Below are 18,506 nucleotides of genomic sequence, written 5' to 3' on the forward strand. Positions count from 1 at the left end.
AAAACAAAAAACATTTTGCTTCATGTATTGACCACATCACTATGACCTTATCAATTTTCCCTATTTTGATTTGAGCTCATGTTTGTGTACAACCCTCTCAGTTGTTTCTATGGAAATGTCTAGGGTCTAAAAAGCCTCTTTCTTATGGTATCCCATGGCCTCTCTTTCCCACCATTGTATAGATAAAGAAATAATACATAATTCCTTAAACCAGGTAGTTACTTAGGGCTAGAGTGAGGACCAAGACACAAGTCTGCCAACACCCGGAACTACTCAATTCACTTAGAGATGTCAGCACTCTAAGGAGGGCTTGGTGGAGTTGGTGGTGTGCAGAAATAGTGTATCTCAGCGGAGTGTTCATTAAATGTTCATCAAACATTACAGCACCCTGGATTCAGCATATCGGAAACCTCTAAGAGGTAAGCATAAGTTACCAAGAGTCTTAAATTTTATTTCTAACACTGAGCGACATAGTCTTCCCAACGGAAAGCTCTGATTGGTTGCAAAAAGCCACAAAAAGCCTTTTGAGAGAGATGGCTGCCTGAACCACCCTTTTACCTCTTCAGTCATAAATCTTGAAAATCCTTTCTTTTGGAGGGAAAAATGAATCTCTATAAAGGCCATTAGTAGAGAAGAAAACCTTCGTGTTAGAAGACATTTTAGTTTTTACATGTAGAATTACCCCCGTGACTGAGGGGAGATTAGAACTTCTGGAGGCCAAGCTCTACCAGCCCTAAGAGGACAAGCCCTTACACCAGTTTTCTGTCCTGGGACAGTCATAAGACCATGTGGACCTCCCTCCCACCCAGCCACGTGTAGGCTCCAACAACTACTTGACTGGGGGGAAGCAGATGGTGGTAGACATAAAGAAGCCATGCTCTGAGTGCATGTCGGAATTTGCTCCCATTTTCTGCCTCTGTGACCCAGCCAGTAACTCCTGACTGCCAGTAAACAAAGTCCAGTCGCCCTGGCTGGAAGGCTGATGGACTGCTTTGCGAATGTCTTCTCCAGGGACTCATAATCCACAGAAAGCCAACCCAGGGCCCTAGGCTCTATGGAGAAAGCCTCTGGATCTCCCCTAGAATGGATCCTGAGTAACGATATGGGGCGACACCTTGAGATCATTTTACCTAACAAATGTGCAGACAGGACACTCAAGGACACCCATAGTCCAAGGCCAATAAAACAGGTTGCTTCATAGACCAGGAAGGTGCAAAATCACCCTCTGACTCAGGAGGTCTCCCCATCTCTCAGTTAGCTTTGGTCTTTGTTTTCATCGTCAACATCTCACCATATTGCTAGAAGAGTTCGAAATAAAATATATTTGCGTAAAAGAGAACTGTCTTCTCCTTAACTCATGGAACTATAACGCTGGGTTATAATGGGCAAGCCTTAGGAAACAGAGGAATTTCTACCCCTAGAATTAGGTTTTATTTACCCAATACCTTACTTGAACTTAATTCCTTCTGAGTAGTCTTGCATGCACAGAAAAAGAGGACCAGACTTTCTACCAGTTTGGAGCCTGATTTCGGGATCACCGGGTATGGATTTTGTAATGCCGTGATTCCATCTTTTCAGCAAGCATTGAGATAGACACGCAGCTGCCGGATCAAGTTTACACGGGCAGAAACGAGAACCACCGTCCACAGCGCCCTGAAGTCGTCTTACTGTGAGAACCAAACTGGTTTAGAATCAGACAGACTTAAGGAACTCAGCGCAGTTCGAGTTACACAGAGCAGGTCCATTTACGGGGAGGGGCCTGCTGATTGAAGATTAGCCCACAGCCAGAAGAAAAATAAGAAGCTTGGAGGAACTGGTCAAGCAAGATCAAGTGTTCATTATTTGCGGTGCCGCGCGGTGTGGACTGGCCCCGGCTGGCACCTGATCTACTCCCACGGCATGGGAAGAATTTCCAGGCCAGCAGAATAAAGCTCAGTCTCTTCCACCAAACACATCTGTGGGTCCAGAGGCTCTGAAAGGCGGTAACTCCAGAATCGGACATCCAGGATGAGCGCTAATATCTGTAGCTACGTAGAAACACGTTCAATTTCATTCCCAAGCAGACGGGTCAAGGGAGGCTGACTTCCAAGTCAGAGGTCAACTCAGCGGACGTTCATTCCCCCCCCCCCCTCCCCCCGCCTGAGGAGAGCTACAGAGGAGAATCCCACCTCTTTCTCTGCATCTTTAAACTTTCCTCTGGAGACCTGACAGGCTTGACATCGAGTGAGGAGATGCTATGAGCCACCCACCTCTGGGTTTTGGACTCTCAGTGTTTCCTTCATTCTCCCTATCCTTGGGGGCACACAGCTGCCCTGGCGACTGACCCAGTGAAAGGGTGGGCGGGTTGGCTCAAGCCTATGCCCAGTGAGCAGGGGACAGCCTGTAGAACAGATGTTCGTCATCGGGTGTTGATGGGACACGTTTCTCTCACTGTTCCACCTCTAAAAGAACTTCATAAGAAGGCTTGACTCACAGTTAACATACCTACACATACATAAAGTATCTTATCTAGTACCATGATTTTTGGCCCTGGCCTGCATAATTACTTACACTGAGGAGGCTTTTAAAAATTACCATGCCTGGGCCCAACCCCAGGCCAATTAAATCAAACTTCAGAGGGTAGACACAGGCAGCGTTTCCTATCTGTTAAAAGCTCCCCAGATGGTTTTAATAAGCAGCCAGGGCTGAGAACCACTTTAATCTAAGTCCAAGACCCCGCCTAGTCTAAGTCACATTCCAATTTCAGCATTGTTTTTTTAAAAAGTGCTGAAATATACACATATTCTATGGTTGTTTTCAGTGTCCCAGGCAGATTTCAACGATCTCCCATAAAGGTACTTAATCTGTACCTAAGTACACAGTACAACAACTGCCAAGAGAAGAATCAGCAGAAATACATCATTTAGGAACGGGCTTGGCTTCAGGTAATTGAACATCAGACCGATACAGGCTTAAAGCAATAGGGGCTCATTTGTTTCATGCAACGAGAAGTCTGGAAGTAGGCAATTCAGAGTTGGAGCAGGCGCCTTTATGACCCTAGGAGGGACCCAGACTTTTCTTTCTGCTCCCTAGACAGGATTGCCAGATTTAACAACAACAAAAATGCAAGGTGAGCCATTAAATTTGAATTTCAGACAAACAACGAATAAATTTAGTGTAAGCATGACACATGAAGTATTTGGAAATACTTACTGGGATAGTCTGACTTCATTTTTGATGTTTGATGACAGCTTTCAAGCCCTCTTCCTCCTTTCTTTATAACCTCCCACACCTGAGCAAGCTGATAAGACAGGCCTGCTGCTCCCTCCTTTGGCACCAGCTTCAAGTTCAAACTGCATACCGCCAAGCCCTTCAGCTCAGCCCCATTCCCCATCACCCCGAAACTCCAAGGGAGTTGCCCCATCCTGCTCTCTCAAGCTAGTTTTGGATCTGCTGGGGATATCCCAGCAGATGTCCCCAGCAACCCTCATTATGTGAGTCAGAAACCTTTCATACCTTCTTGGTACGTGTATGGTGTCAAAGGTCTCTATGTCTGAACCCTGTATGGGATGGGGGGGGTCCACCCATTTCTGGGGCTGACCATAACAGGAGAGGCGATTGCAACACTTGGACTAAAAAAATCTATTTGCTTATCTGAAATTTAAATTAAACTGGATACCCTCTGTTTTACCGGGCCATCCTAGCTAGGGGCCCCCATCTTCATGCCTGTTTCCACAGAGTTGCAGATGGGCTCTCTACCTTTGGGTCTCAAAGCCATTCCCCCGACAGGAAGAAGCAGAAAAGTTTTCTTTCTGGTGCGTCTTGGCTTTTTATTTGGGAAGGGAAGTTCTCAGGTGCTTCTGGCCGCATTTCATTTTGTGAGACTTGCTGGTGTCGGTGTACTCAAGACAGCCTGGAAAGCTGAGTGCTTTCACGTGCATAACAGGAAGAATTAAGGGGGCATAGCTGACTTTTGGAAGATAAACCCACAGCACTACTAGGAAATCGCCTGTTGCCATAGGTAATGGGTTTATATCTTTACTTATCCATAAGTCAATTTCCCTCTCTCAAAATCCTGCTAGCCTGTAGGGTATGGGTGTGCAAATGTCACCTGGGAAGAAGGGTATGATCCCAGGACTTGCGGCTTTGACATCAGCTAGGAACTTTAAAAATGCAGAACCTGAGGTCCTACTTGGGACCTCCTGAACCTGCATTTTAACAAAGTCTCCAAGCCATTGCATATAGATCAAAGATTCAAAAGAACAGAGATAGAACACTGAAAAAGTGAAGAACATTTACTAAGCTATTCTCAGTCCCCAAGAGCTATGGATGGGACCCAGAAGCTTCACTATGTGCTCAAGATGGTACTCAAGAAGCAACTGAATAGAGAACCGGGAATGCTGGGCACCTGGATGGCTCAGTTGATTGGGCATCTGACTTCAGCTCAGGTCACGATCCAGGGGTCCTGGGATCGAGTCCCACATTGGGCTCCTGCTTGGCCCACTTCCTCTGCTCCTCTCTCTACTTGTACTCTCTCTGTCTCAAATAAATAAATAAAATCTTGGAAAAAAAGAAAAAAGAACCAGAAACACTATGGTGGCACTGGCCATCCAAGAGGCAAGATGACTGGCAGCCTCTGATGCCAACAGGCAAGTGGCGGAGACTGAGAGAGACCCTCAGTGGCAGCAAGGACCCAAGGTCAGGTCAGCCAGGGAGGGCTCCAGGGCAGTGACCAAGTCGGGAGAGACCAACCCACCCAGCCACCAACCGAGTCTGCAAATGCCAGCAGGGCAAGCAGCTAGCAGGCTAGTAAGAACTATCGTTGAGACCAGAGGTGCCAGGGGACCCAGCTCCAACTCAAACAATCCTTGTTCTCACCTCCCCACCCCAAGGTCACCTTCCGGAGGCCGAGGGCCAGTCTGCATCAGAAGGGCTGGGCTGATGACCGGAAGTCAGTGCCCATTCTGATTGGTCTGTGCCTGTGCCAAATCAGTTGTGAGATATTCTTAATATCACCCCTGGAGAAAGCCACCCCTCCCCCTTCTCTACCCAGATACTACCATGACAGAACCAGAAGGAAGGAAAGGCAAAATCTGAGTGTCTACCCTATTCATTGCAAGGAATGTTTTCATGGGTGTACCTACGAGATTAGGCGAAATTGAATTTTCCCAGCATTCCCCAGCATGTGGGGGAACAGGAGGAAAGTAGGAGAGGTACAGACTAAATAATGTAGCCATGGGTTGTCTGCATCTGGCAATAGGGTGAGGAAATTTCCATCCCTGCTGTGGACATAAGGATAATCGACTTTCTCTATTAAATATCTAGCTATCTAAATAGCTAAATACTTTTCTCCATGTAAGGAGGGAGAGGGAGATACGGAAAATGATGGGTAAGTCAAGTCCTTCCGGAAAAAAACAAAAGAAGACCTGACCTGAGGTGATAACGCTACAACCAGAAGGGAAAACAATCCACCAGTTGTGAGGAAATGTTACCGGAAACCCAAGTTTGGCTTCCGGTGGCAGGAAAGGGCAGTACTCAAAAGACAAGTTTTGATTAGAAAGGAATTTGAGCTTCATTCAGGAGGTTGACCATCTGGGGAGGAGGCCAACTCTTATCCAAAAGCCAACTCAGAGGTTTCTGCCTGGCCCAGAGAGTTTTAAAGGGATTCAATCAGGTAAGGGAGTACAGTGGCCCGGCAGTATTTCTTGATCCCGCACTGGCTCAATTGTGCCTGCTCCAGAATTATCTTGGTGCTTGGAGGTTGAAGGTCTGGGTCCTTGGTAACCAGGGGTTGTGCAAGAGTGTTTTGTTCTTTCTGCAAAGGAGGGTGAGGTCTACCAATAGGCAAAAGGAGATCAGTAAAGTCATCTCTGTGTCCTGAAAAATGAAAAACATTTTGCTGGAGGACTGCTGGGCTCATCAGAAAGTTGAGGTGGCTTAAACAGACTTGCTGGCCTCTGTAACCTCTGGTCCTTTATTCCCCAAGGCCAGTGGTCTACAAATTGCAAAGAAAGTAAATTTGTTCTGTTACAGATCTTGGACCTTAAGTCATCAAGCAAGGAGTATGCTAACTTGAAGCAACTGAACCCTTAAGATCAACTATGGGGCTGTTATAGAAAAGCAATGGATTAGTCCAGAACCCCAAGAGGGGAGCTGCTTATCAGAATGACCTCCATCTCTGGGAGATGAAGCTTCTGGATAATCAAACTACTCTTTCTTCACTGGGTCATTCCATGAATATTTATTTAACTTAACTCTGTGCTGGACATTGTTCTAGGACCCGGGGATCCAGCAGAGAACAAAACAGACAAAAATACCTGACTTCACAACAGTTACAGTTGCAGAGGGAGGGGGACAGACAATAGACCAATTAAATAAGTAGAAATATGTGATTTATTATGTAGTGTTAAGAGCAATAGAGAACAATTATTCAGAAAAGGGAGATAGGGAATGTCCATGGTAGGGTTACAATTTTTTTTTTTTTTTAAAGATTTTATTTATTTATTTGACAGAGATCACAAGTAGGCAGAGAGGCAGGCAGAGAGAGGGAGAGGGGAGCAGGCTCTCTGCTGAGCAGAGAGTCCGATGCGGGGCTCGATCCCAGGACCCTGAGATCATGACCTGAGCCGAAGGCAGCGGCTTAACCCACTGAGCCACCCAGGCGCCCCTAGGGTTACAATTTTAAATAAGATGGTTAGAGAAAGCCTTAAAGAGAGAGTAGCATTTGAGAAGAACCTGGAGGACGTGGGGAGGCAAGCCAGGTAGATATTCAGGAGAGGCAGAAACAGGAACAGGAACAGCAGGTGCAAAGGCCCTGAGATAAGCAGGGCCCGGGCTGTGCAAGGGGCCACACAGGAGAAGGGAAGAGTAGCAGGAGGTGAGGTCAGTGGGAAGGATGCAGCACACTGCTCCAGTCCAAGCCTCTTCTTCACCTACACTTTCAGCCCTCCCAAACGGCTTAACACAGAAGTCACCAAACCCACCCCCACTTACCCTAAAGGAAAGCATCTTCCTGTGCTTTCCAGCTTCTTCTTGAGATCCTCATGTATTGCTACAGCTCTCTCTTTAATTGTAAGGAAGCTTACTCCAGATCATTTCAAAATGTTCAAATGCTGGACTTGCTGAACCCAGCCAACTGGCACTTAGTACAGACAAATTCCCCAATTTACTAATCATGTTTGAGCTTATCTACATTAAAGAAACATGGATCATAGCTGAACAGCTCCAAGTGGTTCCTAGAAAAGATAGTAGACCACGTGTTAAATGCCCAGAAAGTAAGGGAGTAATTAGGAAGAGCAGAGCAATAGATATTTGTTGATTATCATTCTAGGATCTGTGACTTCCCCTTCCCTGCCCAGCTCCCTCCAGAGCTCACAATTGCTATTTCCAAGTGGTGGCAGGTCAATGGAATCCATCCCTGGCTCTTGTGGGAAAATGTGACCAAGACTAAGCCAATAAGAGCATTACATGCCTCGAGCTGCAGAGACGTGTTCAAGGAGGCATGTGTCTTTGATCCAGTGACAGAGAATGTTGGGACTCTGGTACAACTGCAGGGACAAAGATATTTTCTCCCTTTGGATGATATGAGGTGTCAAGGTGAGGTGTGTGGCTATAGCAGCCACTTGCCATCTGGGGCGGAGAGGAGAGGGAGGAGAGGCAGCCTAAGGACCAAGAAAGGGAGCTGGAACTATGACAACATGGTGAATTTCTGCACCCCTGGACCAGTCATATGGTCCAATAACACCTGATTCAACCTCAGCACTATTGACTTGGGGCTGGATAATTCTTTGTGAGGGAATGTTCTGTGCACTGTACAATGTTTAGCAACATCACTGGTCTCTAGATGCTAGATGCCCATAGCACCTCCCTACTGGTGGTGATGGTCAAAAATCCCTGTCTTTTGGGGATTTGGCTTCCCCCTGCCCCTTATTTTGGAGGTAGAATGAAGCCATCTTGACCTCCAGAGAGATTTGATTTATTCACTTGTCTCCCTCAAGCTAGCGAGGTGTGGGAGCTCTGGAGGAGAAGAGGGCCTGAAATGCTCATCTGGAGATGGACCCCATGCAGGTTGGAAGGACTGGTTGCTCTCCAGCCTCCCTCTTCCTGCTGCCAAACATGGGAGAAGTTGAGACTCCACTCATCACACCCCCATTGCACTCATCAGAGGAGTAGAAGGCCGGCAAAAAAAGAGGTCAAGCAAATCAGTACCAAGGACCAGACTTGGCAATATCTGGGGAGGGAGGACAGAGATGGCTCTGAGGACAGAAAGCACCTGGATGGATTTGCACATTGGAGAGTCAGCCCACAGCACTGGCCAAACTAAATCCTCATAGGGCTTCTGTTAAAGCAACAATAAGCAGCCGGCCAGTGGCCTGTGGTCCATGTTCAAAAACTCCGTTCAAAACAGAGGTTCTTAATTTTTTATGCTACAGATCACTTTGGAAGTCTGGTGAAGCCTTTAATACTCCTTCTTAGGATAAGATCTTTAAGTGCATAAAATAAAAATATATGAAGCTAATATGGTAACCCATTGGAAAAGCTATCAAAATATTTTAAAGACATATGTGTGCCTTAGTAATATGTCTTTTAAAAAAGATTTCATTTATTTATTTATTTGACAGAAAGAGAGAGAGAACACAAGCAGGGGGAGCGGGAGAATCAGACACTCCATTGAGAGGGACACCCCCCCCCCCGCCATATGGGGGTCAATCCCAGGACCCTGGGATGGTGACCTGAGCCAAAGGCAGACACTTAACTACCTGAGCCACCCAGGAGCCCCAGTAGTATGTCTTATTCATTGAGTTAAATGAAAAGATCTAGCGACAGTTCTAAAAGCTTCATGTCTTTGAAGTAGTGATGAATGTAAATTATCTCCTAAGAAAGCTGCAACAGCTCTCATATGATATGAAAATAACAGTTTTCCACATGGTAAGAAAGTCACAAAAACTGCTAATATAAAGAACTGGATTTTGTTGTTTTGTTTTGCCTACATTTGGAATTCGAAGAAGTGTTACATTTTAGTTAGAGGTCTGGAAAAATAAAGATGTGATTTTTTTTTTTTAAGTTCAAGTTTATGGCTTTCTTTAATTCCAGGTCAAGAAACTTTTGTAACTAGATCAGTGGTTCTTAACCAAGGGCCATTCTGTCCCCCAGGGAACATCTGGCAATGTTCCTGAGTCATTTTTTATCGTCCTCACTAGGGGGGTAGGGATGTGCTGCCAGGTCAGTGAGTAGAGGCCTGACGATGATGCTGAACACCCAACAGGGTACAGCATATCTTTCTACAGTAAAAAATTAACCAGCCCGAAATGTCGGTAGCACGAAGACTGAGAAACCCGGAACTAGAGGAAGAACACTTGGTCTGGAAAAACTAGAGTAAGGATAAAGACTTTCTAGAGGCAGCTGGGGAGTCTGCCCCTTGCACAAACCCTGGGAAGTCTGCTCCTTGCCCAAACCACGTGACCGATCTTTAGGAAGCATGAAAAGCCTGTCACTCCCACCTTTACCTCAGCGCTGTTGTCTTTAGAAGAAGATAAGAGGCAGGATTGTGATTCTAAAGACATGTGCTTCTTAGGACACCCAGACTTCCTGGGTTTAGAGGTTTAGACCCAATGAGGGCAATTATGCTGGATGTAACAAAAAGAGAGGAGACAGAGGCCAGAGCTTAGAAACGAAGTAAAGAAATGGGTTGATCTGGGGCCGAGAGGTTGGCTTCCTTGAGACTGGCAGCTGATGTGATGGGTGGTGACTAAGAGTCGCTCCTTGACCAAACGTTAGTTAAGCTCCTCTGAGCCCTCTTCTTGATTAGGGCACAACCTTGGGCACATCACTCTGGCTATATATCCCACCTGTCTTTGTTGTACTTGGAGTTGAAATGCATCTCTCTCCCTTATTGCAATAGTCTTGAATAAAGTCTTCCTTAGTATTTTAACAAATGTGAAAACACTTATTCTCTACCAGTCAAGGCCCAAGCTCTGCAGCTCTGAGGATGGGGAAGGGGTCAGGGGATCTGTAAGGAGGCTGAGCACTAAAGGCAGTGGCCCTATAGGGAGCAGGGGTGACGTTCTCTGTGGCTGAGCCCACATCGGCAGGGAGGACTCCTACGAGGAGAACTGGTATGTCTGACAGAAGCAGAAGACCAGGTACAGGTGCAACCTGAACGAGAAGGAGCCACCAAACACATGGGGGCAGGACAGCCCTCCCTTCCCACTCAACCCTCATCACCTTTCTCTGTGTAGTACATAGGTCTCCAGGATCCCTACACCGACTTGGGGAGTCAGGCACGGCGTCTCTCCCAAAAGGCATCTCTTACCAACCACAGTAAAGGAGAGACCCCAAACTAGGTTTAATTTGATTCAGAAAAATAATATTATACTTTTTACATGGAGTACTGGGCAGTGTATTTACCCTGGCTAGGTGTGAATGTGTGTCTGCATATAGGCGGTTCCCTGTTTAACACCCAAGTCTTCTCCACAATGGAACTGGGGCAGTTCTCCTCTGGGTGTGGCTCAGGGTCATGGCTCCACCCTGGCCTGCACTTTTCTTATCTCCGTGTGTGACTGGCTGATACTCTTCTGTTACACATTCTCTTCGCATCCCACACCATGTATGTGGGATTTTCCCACCAATGCGGCCAGCACCCAGATAAGAATTCCTTGATTCTCCCAGTTATCCAGGTTGCTCTTGAAGTTAAGTGTCTGTAACCAGGTGTTAGGGGAGGTTCTTTCCATCCTGAAAATCAAGTTCAATCCTTAGTGTAGCAGTTGCAGTTGCACCTGTACATAACCAAAGCTTTTCCCCAGATTGAGACAAGTCCCCTGGGGGTTTATATGCTTAGAGTTTCTTCTGCCCGCCCCCCCCAGTTTCTTCTTCTTCTTCCCAGGTACTGCCCTGTACCACGTAAAACCACATGTGAAAATTATACCATGCTCAGCACTCATGAGTCCAGTTGACTCTAAGGAATGGCTGGGGTTACAGGGATGGGACAACACAAGATGACAGGTGTTCCTGCTCCCCCAAGTCTCCCACTGCCATCAGGCATCATCCTCCTTTTAGTTCTTTTATCTGCTTCTCTCCTCTCCCCTCCATCTCCAGTTTCTCCATAGGTCAAGCCATGAGTCCATTTCTGATGCCTACCCTTAAACTTATTTAGTCAAACCTATCAAATTTCTTCTTTTTTAAATTCCACAGACAGAGATCACAAGTAGGCAGAGAGGCAGGCAGAGACAGAGAGGGGAGGAAGCAGACTCCCTGCCAAGCAGAGAGCCTGATGTGGGGCTCGATCCCAGGACCCTGGGATCATGACCTGAGCTGAAGGCAGAGGGTTTAACCCACTGAGCCACCCAGGTGCTCCAAGCCTATCAAATTTCTTATCAAATCATGAGCTTTCATTTAATAAGGCCCCCACTCCCTGGAAAGAAATCAGAGGGACAAATAGCCATGTGGTGTGTGTTTGTGTGTTTATCCCACACACAATGAGAAACTCAGATCTTTCATAATATCTCCAGATCCAAGTTCTTGCTTCTTTTTTTAAAATTTTTCTCTTTTTTAAAGATTTTCTTTATTTATTTGACAGACAGAGATCACAACTAGGCAGAGAGTCAAGCAGAGAGAGAGGAGGAAGCAGGCTGCCTGATGAGCAGAGAGCCCAATGTAGGACTCGATCCCAAGACCCTGAGATCATGACCCGAGCCAAAGGCAGAGGCTTAACCCACTGAGCCACCCAGGTGCCCCAAGTTCTTGCTTCTATCAAATTCCCTTTCTCTGCATTACATCTTTAATATTTTTCCTTTTGTGTCACCCCAAATCCCTTGAATCCTCTCAAATACTACTTATTTTGGTTGTGCCTGGAGGCTACTGCTGTGCAGACAGCAAAAATGAAGGACAGAGATTACCTTGCAACACAACAAACAACTTAAAAGTAAATATGTAGGGTGCCTGGGTGGCTCAGTGGGTTGGGTCTCTGCCTTCGGCTCAGGTCATGATCTCGAGGTCCTGGGATCGAGCCCCACATCAGCCTCTCTGCTCAGCAGGAAGCCTGCTTCCCCTTCTCTCTCTGCCTGCCTCTCTCCCTACTTGTGATCTCGCTCTGTCAAATAAATAAAATCTTAAAAAAAAAAAAAAAGAAAGTAATTATGTGACATCGTTGCCCATAAAAATCCTTTGGCTATTGTAATGAGCAAGACAATTCCAAATACTACTGAGGACATGAAGCAACTGGAATGTCCACACACTGATGCTGGTTGTGTCCTTGGTAATGTCCACGGAGGACACTGCTTGGCACTATTTACAAAAGCTGAACATACGCATACTTTTTGGCCCTGCAATTCCACTCCTAAGTGTATACATAACAGAGATACACTCATATTTTCACCATTGAACATGGAGAACGACGTTCATAGCAGCACCGACCCTAATAGCCAAAGACCATAAACAACCCAATGTCCATCAAGAGTAGAACAGATAGATAGCCTGTGGTGTAATTATACCATGGAAGACTCTACAGACAGAGAACTGCTGAAGTACAGCTACATACAACCTGGGTGGATTCAACAAACATACCAAGTGAAAGAAGCCAGGCAGAAAAGAGTACATACTATTGGATTTCACTTACATTAAGTTCAAAAATGCCTACACTAATCCATGGTGTTGGAATCGGGATATTGATCACTCCTGGATTAATGACTTGAATAGGAAACGAGAATGGATTCTGAAATTCTGGAATGCATCATTTCTAGATCTGAGTGTTAGTTACACAGATCTACTCACTTTATGAAAACTAAGCTATATACACATGATTTGTGTACCTTTTTCTTCCAGACCTAGACCTGCCTGAGAGGATTTCAGGTTTCCCTTTTCCCAGCACTTGAAGAGCACAATCTCTTGAGTATGTCCCAAGATCAGTTGGGAATGCTGGGTCTCTGGGCCGGACATGTGTTCGGTGCACTGTGAAAATCTCTGATCTCTGAGATAGCACGTGAGCTGGGAGACCGGTGAGTTGTAGGCCTCCACACACCATGGCCTCATCACCAGCAATCAGACACACTCTCCAGGTGGGTGAGGAGGGACCCAAGCCTCTATGCACGTGAATAATTGGGAGGCTTCATTGAAACGGAAGGGCTGTGCGTGCCCTTCCCTGTCCTGAGTCTCTCTAAAGAGCTGAGTAAACATCGTGCTGGATCAAATGCTATCGTATCACGTGCATTTGACTGCCGATCAAACGTGTTGCCAAGACAAGAGTGGGACCACGCACTGTGCTTCAATAAGAAGTTTACTAAGAAAAAAAAAATCCTTTGACTATTCTTGCCAAGTGGGTACTTACACTGAACATATTCTATTCTTGGCCTCCAAATTCCTTCTGTTTTTCTGGACTTCCCCTCTCTCCTTTGACACCCGTCTTCTCTTTTTAATGGCTCTCCCTCATAACCAACCCTTAAACTCCCCGTTCATTTCTTATCCAGGGCTATTTATTGCACTGTCTCACCCCAAACTATGTAAGCTATCCACAGAAAACTCCTATCAATAGCTAATACTAAGATTGGTTGCAACACAAAGTTCCCTTCCAGGAGACGTTGTGTGACTACTTCTTTAAGGAAATGTTTTCTTTTCTTTTCCTTTTTTTAAGAAATTTTTTCTTCTGCTAGACAAAGAATGCTGAATCTCTGTCTGAAGACATTCTAGGGGCACCTGGGTGGCTCCGTTGGTTAGGTGTCCGCCTTCGGCTCGGGTCATGATCTCAGAGTCCTGGGATCAAATCTCACATTAGGCTCCCTGTTCGGCAGAGTCTGCTTCTCCCTTTCTCTCTCCCTCTGCCTCTCCCCCTGCTCATGCTCGCTCTCTCTCACAAGTAAATTCAATCTTTAAAAAAATAATAAAGACATTCCAAATTCACACATTATCTGGAGCCTCAGTTACAGACATGATAGCTCTGGTTACTATTGTTCCTTGGTATCTCGAACTTTCTGGAAGTGTCAAATCATTAAGGACGAGAGCTTGCCTACTACTCCCAACGTATGCTCTTAGATGGGCCAGTGGCTGCCGTCTGACCTCCAGCAATGACTTATCTCTGGACTCCTTCTTGATCTGTCTCCCTGCATTGCACTGATGGCAACTGCTCCGTAGTCGACCCTAACTTTTTGATGTTCGGGTTTTCTGTTTGTCATAACGTTAACCTTCCCCCCTGGCCTTGGCTTTTGCTGTTGGATAGTCTCATGCCCTCTTGCGCTAAACTTTGGCCTATCTCACTTGAACTCGGGTCTCAGAAGTAGGAGCCCTGTCTCACCTCCCATAGTCATGAGGAAGAGTGGTATGATAGTCTCAGAAACAGCACAGGGTCTCATACAAATATTTCTGAGAGCCCCGCTAGAATTGTCAGAGTTGAACATCCTCGTGCCCGATGCCCATTATTTCAGTGCGCATTGACTGAGTACCACGGATATTCAGATGTATCATTTTTGCCATAGGGAAATATGACTTAAAAGTCACAACTACTACCAGCCAGCCACTTAGATTCTAATGAGAATATAATGCAGAACCATGACGCAGGGAGGGACGGTGTACAAAGGCTAAGCTTCCATTGTGAAACCCTATGGTGAGAACATTAGTGCTTTTGGCCACCCCCTTCTTCCAAGGGGAATTCTGAAGCACTCACAATGATAAAGATAAATTTCCAATCACTTCTACAAACAATGCATGAGAAATTAAGGTTTAATTATGACTACATTTACTTGATCTTGAACTCAAAGCCCTGGACTTTGGAAATAATGGAGCTTGAGGTAACAATTGGATATCTTGTTTTTGCCTCCTCTTGTTCTTAGGGGAAAAAGACAAGTCATCTTCTAAAAAGATACTGGAGGTAATTTCTCCAACAAAACGAGGCTTCTTGCAAAATCAGACCCATAAATACAGAGAATGAATTGATGGTTGTCATAGGGAAGGGGACAGGGGACAGGGCAAAATGGGTGAAGGGGAGTGGGGGATACAGACTTCTGGTTACAGAATAAATAAATCACGGGACTAAAAAGCACACAGTAGAGAATATAGTCAATGATATTGTAATAGCATTATATGGTGACAGATGGTAGCTACCCTTGTGAGCACAGCAGAACACACAGAGATGTTGGATTACTATGTTGCACACCTGAAATTAATATCACACTGTATGTCAACTAAACTCAAAAAATTTTTTAAGACTTTAACTTAAAAAAGATATGAAATCTTCAAAACATATAACTTTTCTTTACCTAACTGTGCAATAAGCATTCTTTTACACTATGAGGAAAATAAAATAAAACAGATACATTGCACATTTTTAAAAAAGTCTTTAAAACTGTTCAATTTCACACAAAGTATGAAATTTTAGCATTGGAATTCAGGTTCTGAACTGACCCTGACAATGGGTATTGCTGGAAATAGGAATGTCACAAGGTCCTGTTCAAAGAACTTTGTCTTCACAGTGTTTAAAACTGGAACACCGTGGGGCACCTGGGTGGCTCAGTTGGTTAAGTGACACACTCTTGATTTCAGCTCAGGTCAAAACTTGATCTCAGGGTCGTGAGTTCAAGCCCCACGTTGAGCTCCATGCCTATATTATTTTAAAAAAATGGAATACAAGAAACTGTCTCCAAAATAATCAGATATGTGCAAAACCAATTTGTTAAATAACATAAGGAAGATTATAAAAGACATTTTAAGAATGTTCACATTCGTGTGGCTTGTAAAGGTGCATTTTCCACAAAGATCTGTATAGCTCAGAAGCATTAAATTCTGCAGAGAAGGCTCCTTTATTCCATGAGTTAGCAGAATGTCTTCACTTTAGCAAGTCACTGAAGTAAGGAATGTCACTCCTCTTCTGAAAAGAAATTTCCTCAGCCCTGTAACGGGTCAGGTTTTCATAAACCCTTAGCGGTTCTCAGGGCTACTTTCATGAGAAGCAGCCACTAAGAAGAATGTTATGGAGCATTTTTCCTTTCTTCACATTTGAGACACAAATAGGACAGGAAAAAAAAAAGAGAGTTTGGAAGTCCCTCTCCAACATCCGTGTGGAAAAATGACTGCCAGGTTATTCTTAAATTTTAAAGTTTGAAAAGCCGGTGATCTCTGCTGCACTAGAGTCAGCAACTCTAAAGGAAGGTTTTCACCATCAGTGACCTCACACAGGATTTCCTTTTGTGGTAATTTTGCAAGATGATCCTCTGGGTTGCCACTCCACTCGGGTCACCAGGTTTCCGCAATCTCTGTCAGAACCTGCAGCAACTCAGCAAACGTAGGGCGACCTTTAGGTTTCTGGAAAAGAGAAACAGAGACGGTCAGCTCAGCCTGAAAGTCGCTCAGATACCAGCTCTGAGACATGCTGGCAGAGACCTGGATCCAGGCCGATTCTCCACAGATGGAAGAGAAAGTTATCTGGGCTGACACACCGGGCATGCCTGGTAGTTGAGTGAAGCAAGAGTGAAATTTTAAGAGTACAGCACGCTGCCCAAACAACTTTAGCGGCAAACACCAGCCACCTGAGGCCATTTCAATTTAAATCATTAAAATTAAATCCATCTTTAAGTTCTGTTCTCTGTCACACTGGCCACTTTTCAGTTCTTCAATGGCCAGGCATGAGCGCCATATTGGATAGCGCAGACAGAACACAGTTCCATCGCCACAGAAAGTTCCGTTGGACGGCACTGCCCTAGAGATCTATTTGGATGACTTGATAGGCATGGGGTACAGAAGAGCTGGGAGAGATTGGGCACCCAGACTTCCAGGCTCTCAGGCTCTGCCCACTTATTCACTAGACTTGCTCCCCTGGAGAAAGAAGGATTTCAGTCAGAAAGCAAAAGGCATGTTTTTATAAGGGACTTTGCAGGTCCCTCTGTGCTATCTTAAGGCTCAGTCAACAAAAGCCCCGGTCACAGACACAAGGATTAGAACAGTTTTCCTATTTCACCGTGGGCTGTGGGTTTGGCTTTGGCTCCATGTGGAGGAAAAGACGACACTGTTGGCATCTTTAAAATCCATGGGAGATAGAACCACCTGTGGTAGCCACATTCTCTCGAAGACCACTGGCAGCGGAGTTTGTGGGGAGACACCACCCTTAGTGCTTCCTCAACAGAGGGGCCCAGTGGAGAGGACCAAGCTGAAGGGTGTGGAAACACACATTCGAGTTCTCCTTGAGGTTTCAGGAATAATTTCTGGAGTTTTTAGAGGAGGCTGACATTCTGCAGGTAGCAGAACCTATGGAACAGTATGTGTGTGTCAGCGTGTGTGCGTGTGTGCGTGTGTGTGCGTGTGTGTGCGTGTGTGTGCGTGTGTGTGTGTGTGTGTGTGTATGTGAAGGATAATATAATTACATTTAAATGTAAAGGTGCCTGGGGCATTTTGGGTGGCTCAGTTATTAAGGGTCTGCCTTTGGCTCAGGTCATGATCCCAGGGTCCTGGGATCGAGCCCCACTTCCCTGCTCTCTCCCTGCTCTCTCCCACTTCCCCTCTCCCACTACCCCTGCTTGTGTTCCCTCTCTCGCTGTGTCTCTCTCCGTCAAATAAATAAAAATCTTTAAAAAAAATAAATAAATAAATTTAAAGGTGCCTAAGCACTTAGGGCATTTAGATTACCTTAAAAAGTTGTAGGCAAATTACCATTTGCAAACAAATAAATCAGCATAACCAAAAACATTGTTTTAATCAATGCTCTGACCATGATTTGAGACTGACATCATTTTCTCGGGCCTCCTGACAGCCTCCAATTTACTCCCTTTTTTGTTTCCTCTCCACAGATAAATGAAATCTCAATAACTATTATATTTTATGCACCTGTACATGTCTATTGTTCCGTAGGCAATATATCTTTCTAAGCTATCCACGCTGTTATTGCTAAGAAGCTCTTAAGACGGCCATTTGCTACTAATAGCTCACTGAACATTTGCCTGTCTTTTAAGATTTCCTTGCAGAGCAGTTCATTATATGTAAAATATTTTCAGACATCGAGGATCTTTATAAAAGTAATGCTTCTCTAAAATGTGGACAACTACGTGGCTCTTGAAATACTGAGTATTTCAGTGTTCATGGATGGCGAATCAAGCGATTTTTTTTTTTCAGCCGGGAGGAAACTCCTCATCCCGCTGTGGGTTTTTTCTCCACGGACACTGTCAGCTGGAAGGAGAAAGCTGTCAAAAGTCACAGGGGAGTCTGATATGAAGGGGAGACGTGAGTTGGGTCTGTGCCCAGAGAAGACGGGACACGTCTGGCTTTATTTTTAAGTGTTGGCATTTCGAGAGAAAGAAAACCTGGACTGACACCCCCCACCCCCACCCCAAGAGACTTTCCCAATTACAAGTTCAGGGCACACTTTCTGCCTTTATTCCTAATCTATCAGGAGTCTGAAGTGCCAAAAAAAGAGATGAAACCCACTAGAGTTAGCCTTGGAAAAGCAAGACAACTTAGAGCAGAATGAAGTAAATACAAATATCCTTCTCTTTCCATGTAGACATTTACCAAACCTGACTCTACCCTTAGTTTCCACCTACCGGTTCTGAAAGGGA

General features: G+C 45.2%; 1 protein-coding gene across 1 annotated transcript in view; it reads right to left on the reverse strand.

Moving 5' to 3' along the window:
* Positions 1-14,687: 14,687 nt before the first annotated feature.
* Positions 14,688-18,506, reverse strand: part of TXK (TXK tyrosine kinase) — a 63,935-nt gene continuing 60,116 nt past the window's right edge. Inside the window, exon 15 of the mRNA XM_080797347.1 lies at positions 14,688-16,263. Coding sequence (XP_080653473.1) covers positions 16,195-16,263 — 69 coding nt within the window. The 3' untranslated portion in view covers positions 14,688-16,194. The remainder of the gene's footprint in view (positions 16,264-18,506) is intronic.

This window comes from Martes martes (assembly GCF_963455335.1).
Source record: "Martes martes genome assembly, chromosome: 2".
NCBI classification, from domain to species: Eukaryota; Metazoa; Chordata; class Mammalia; order Carnivora; family Mustelidae; genus Martes; species Martes martes.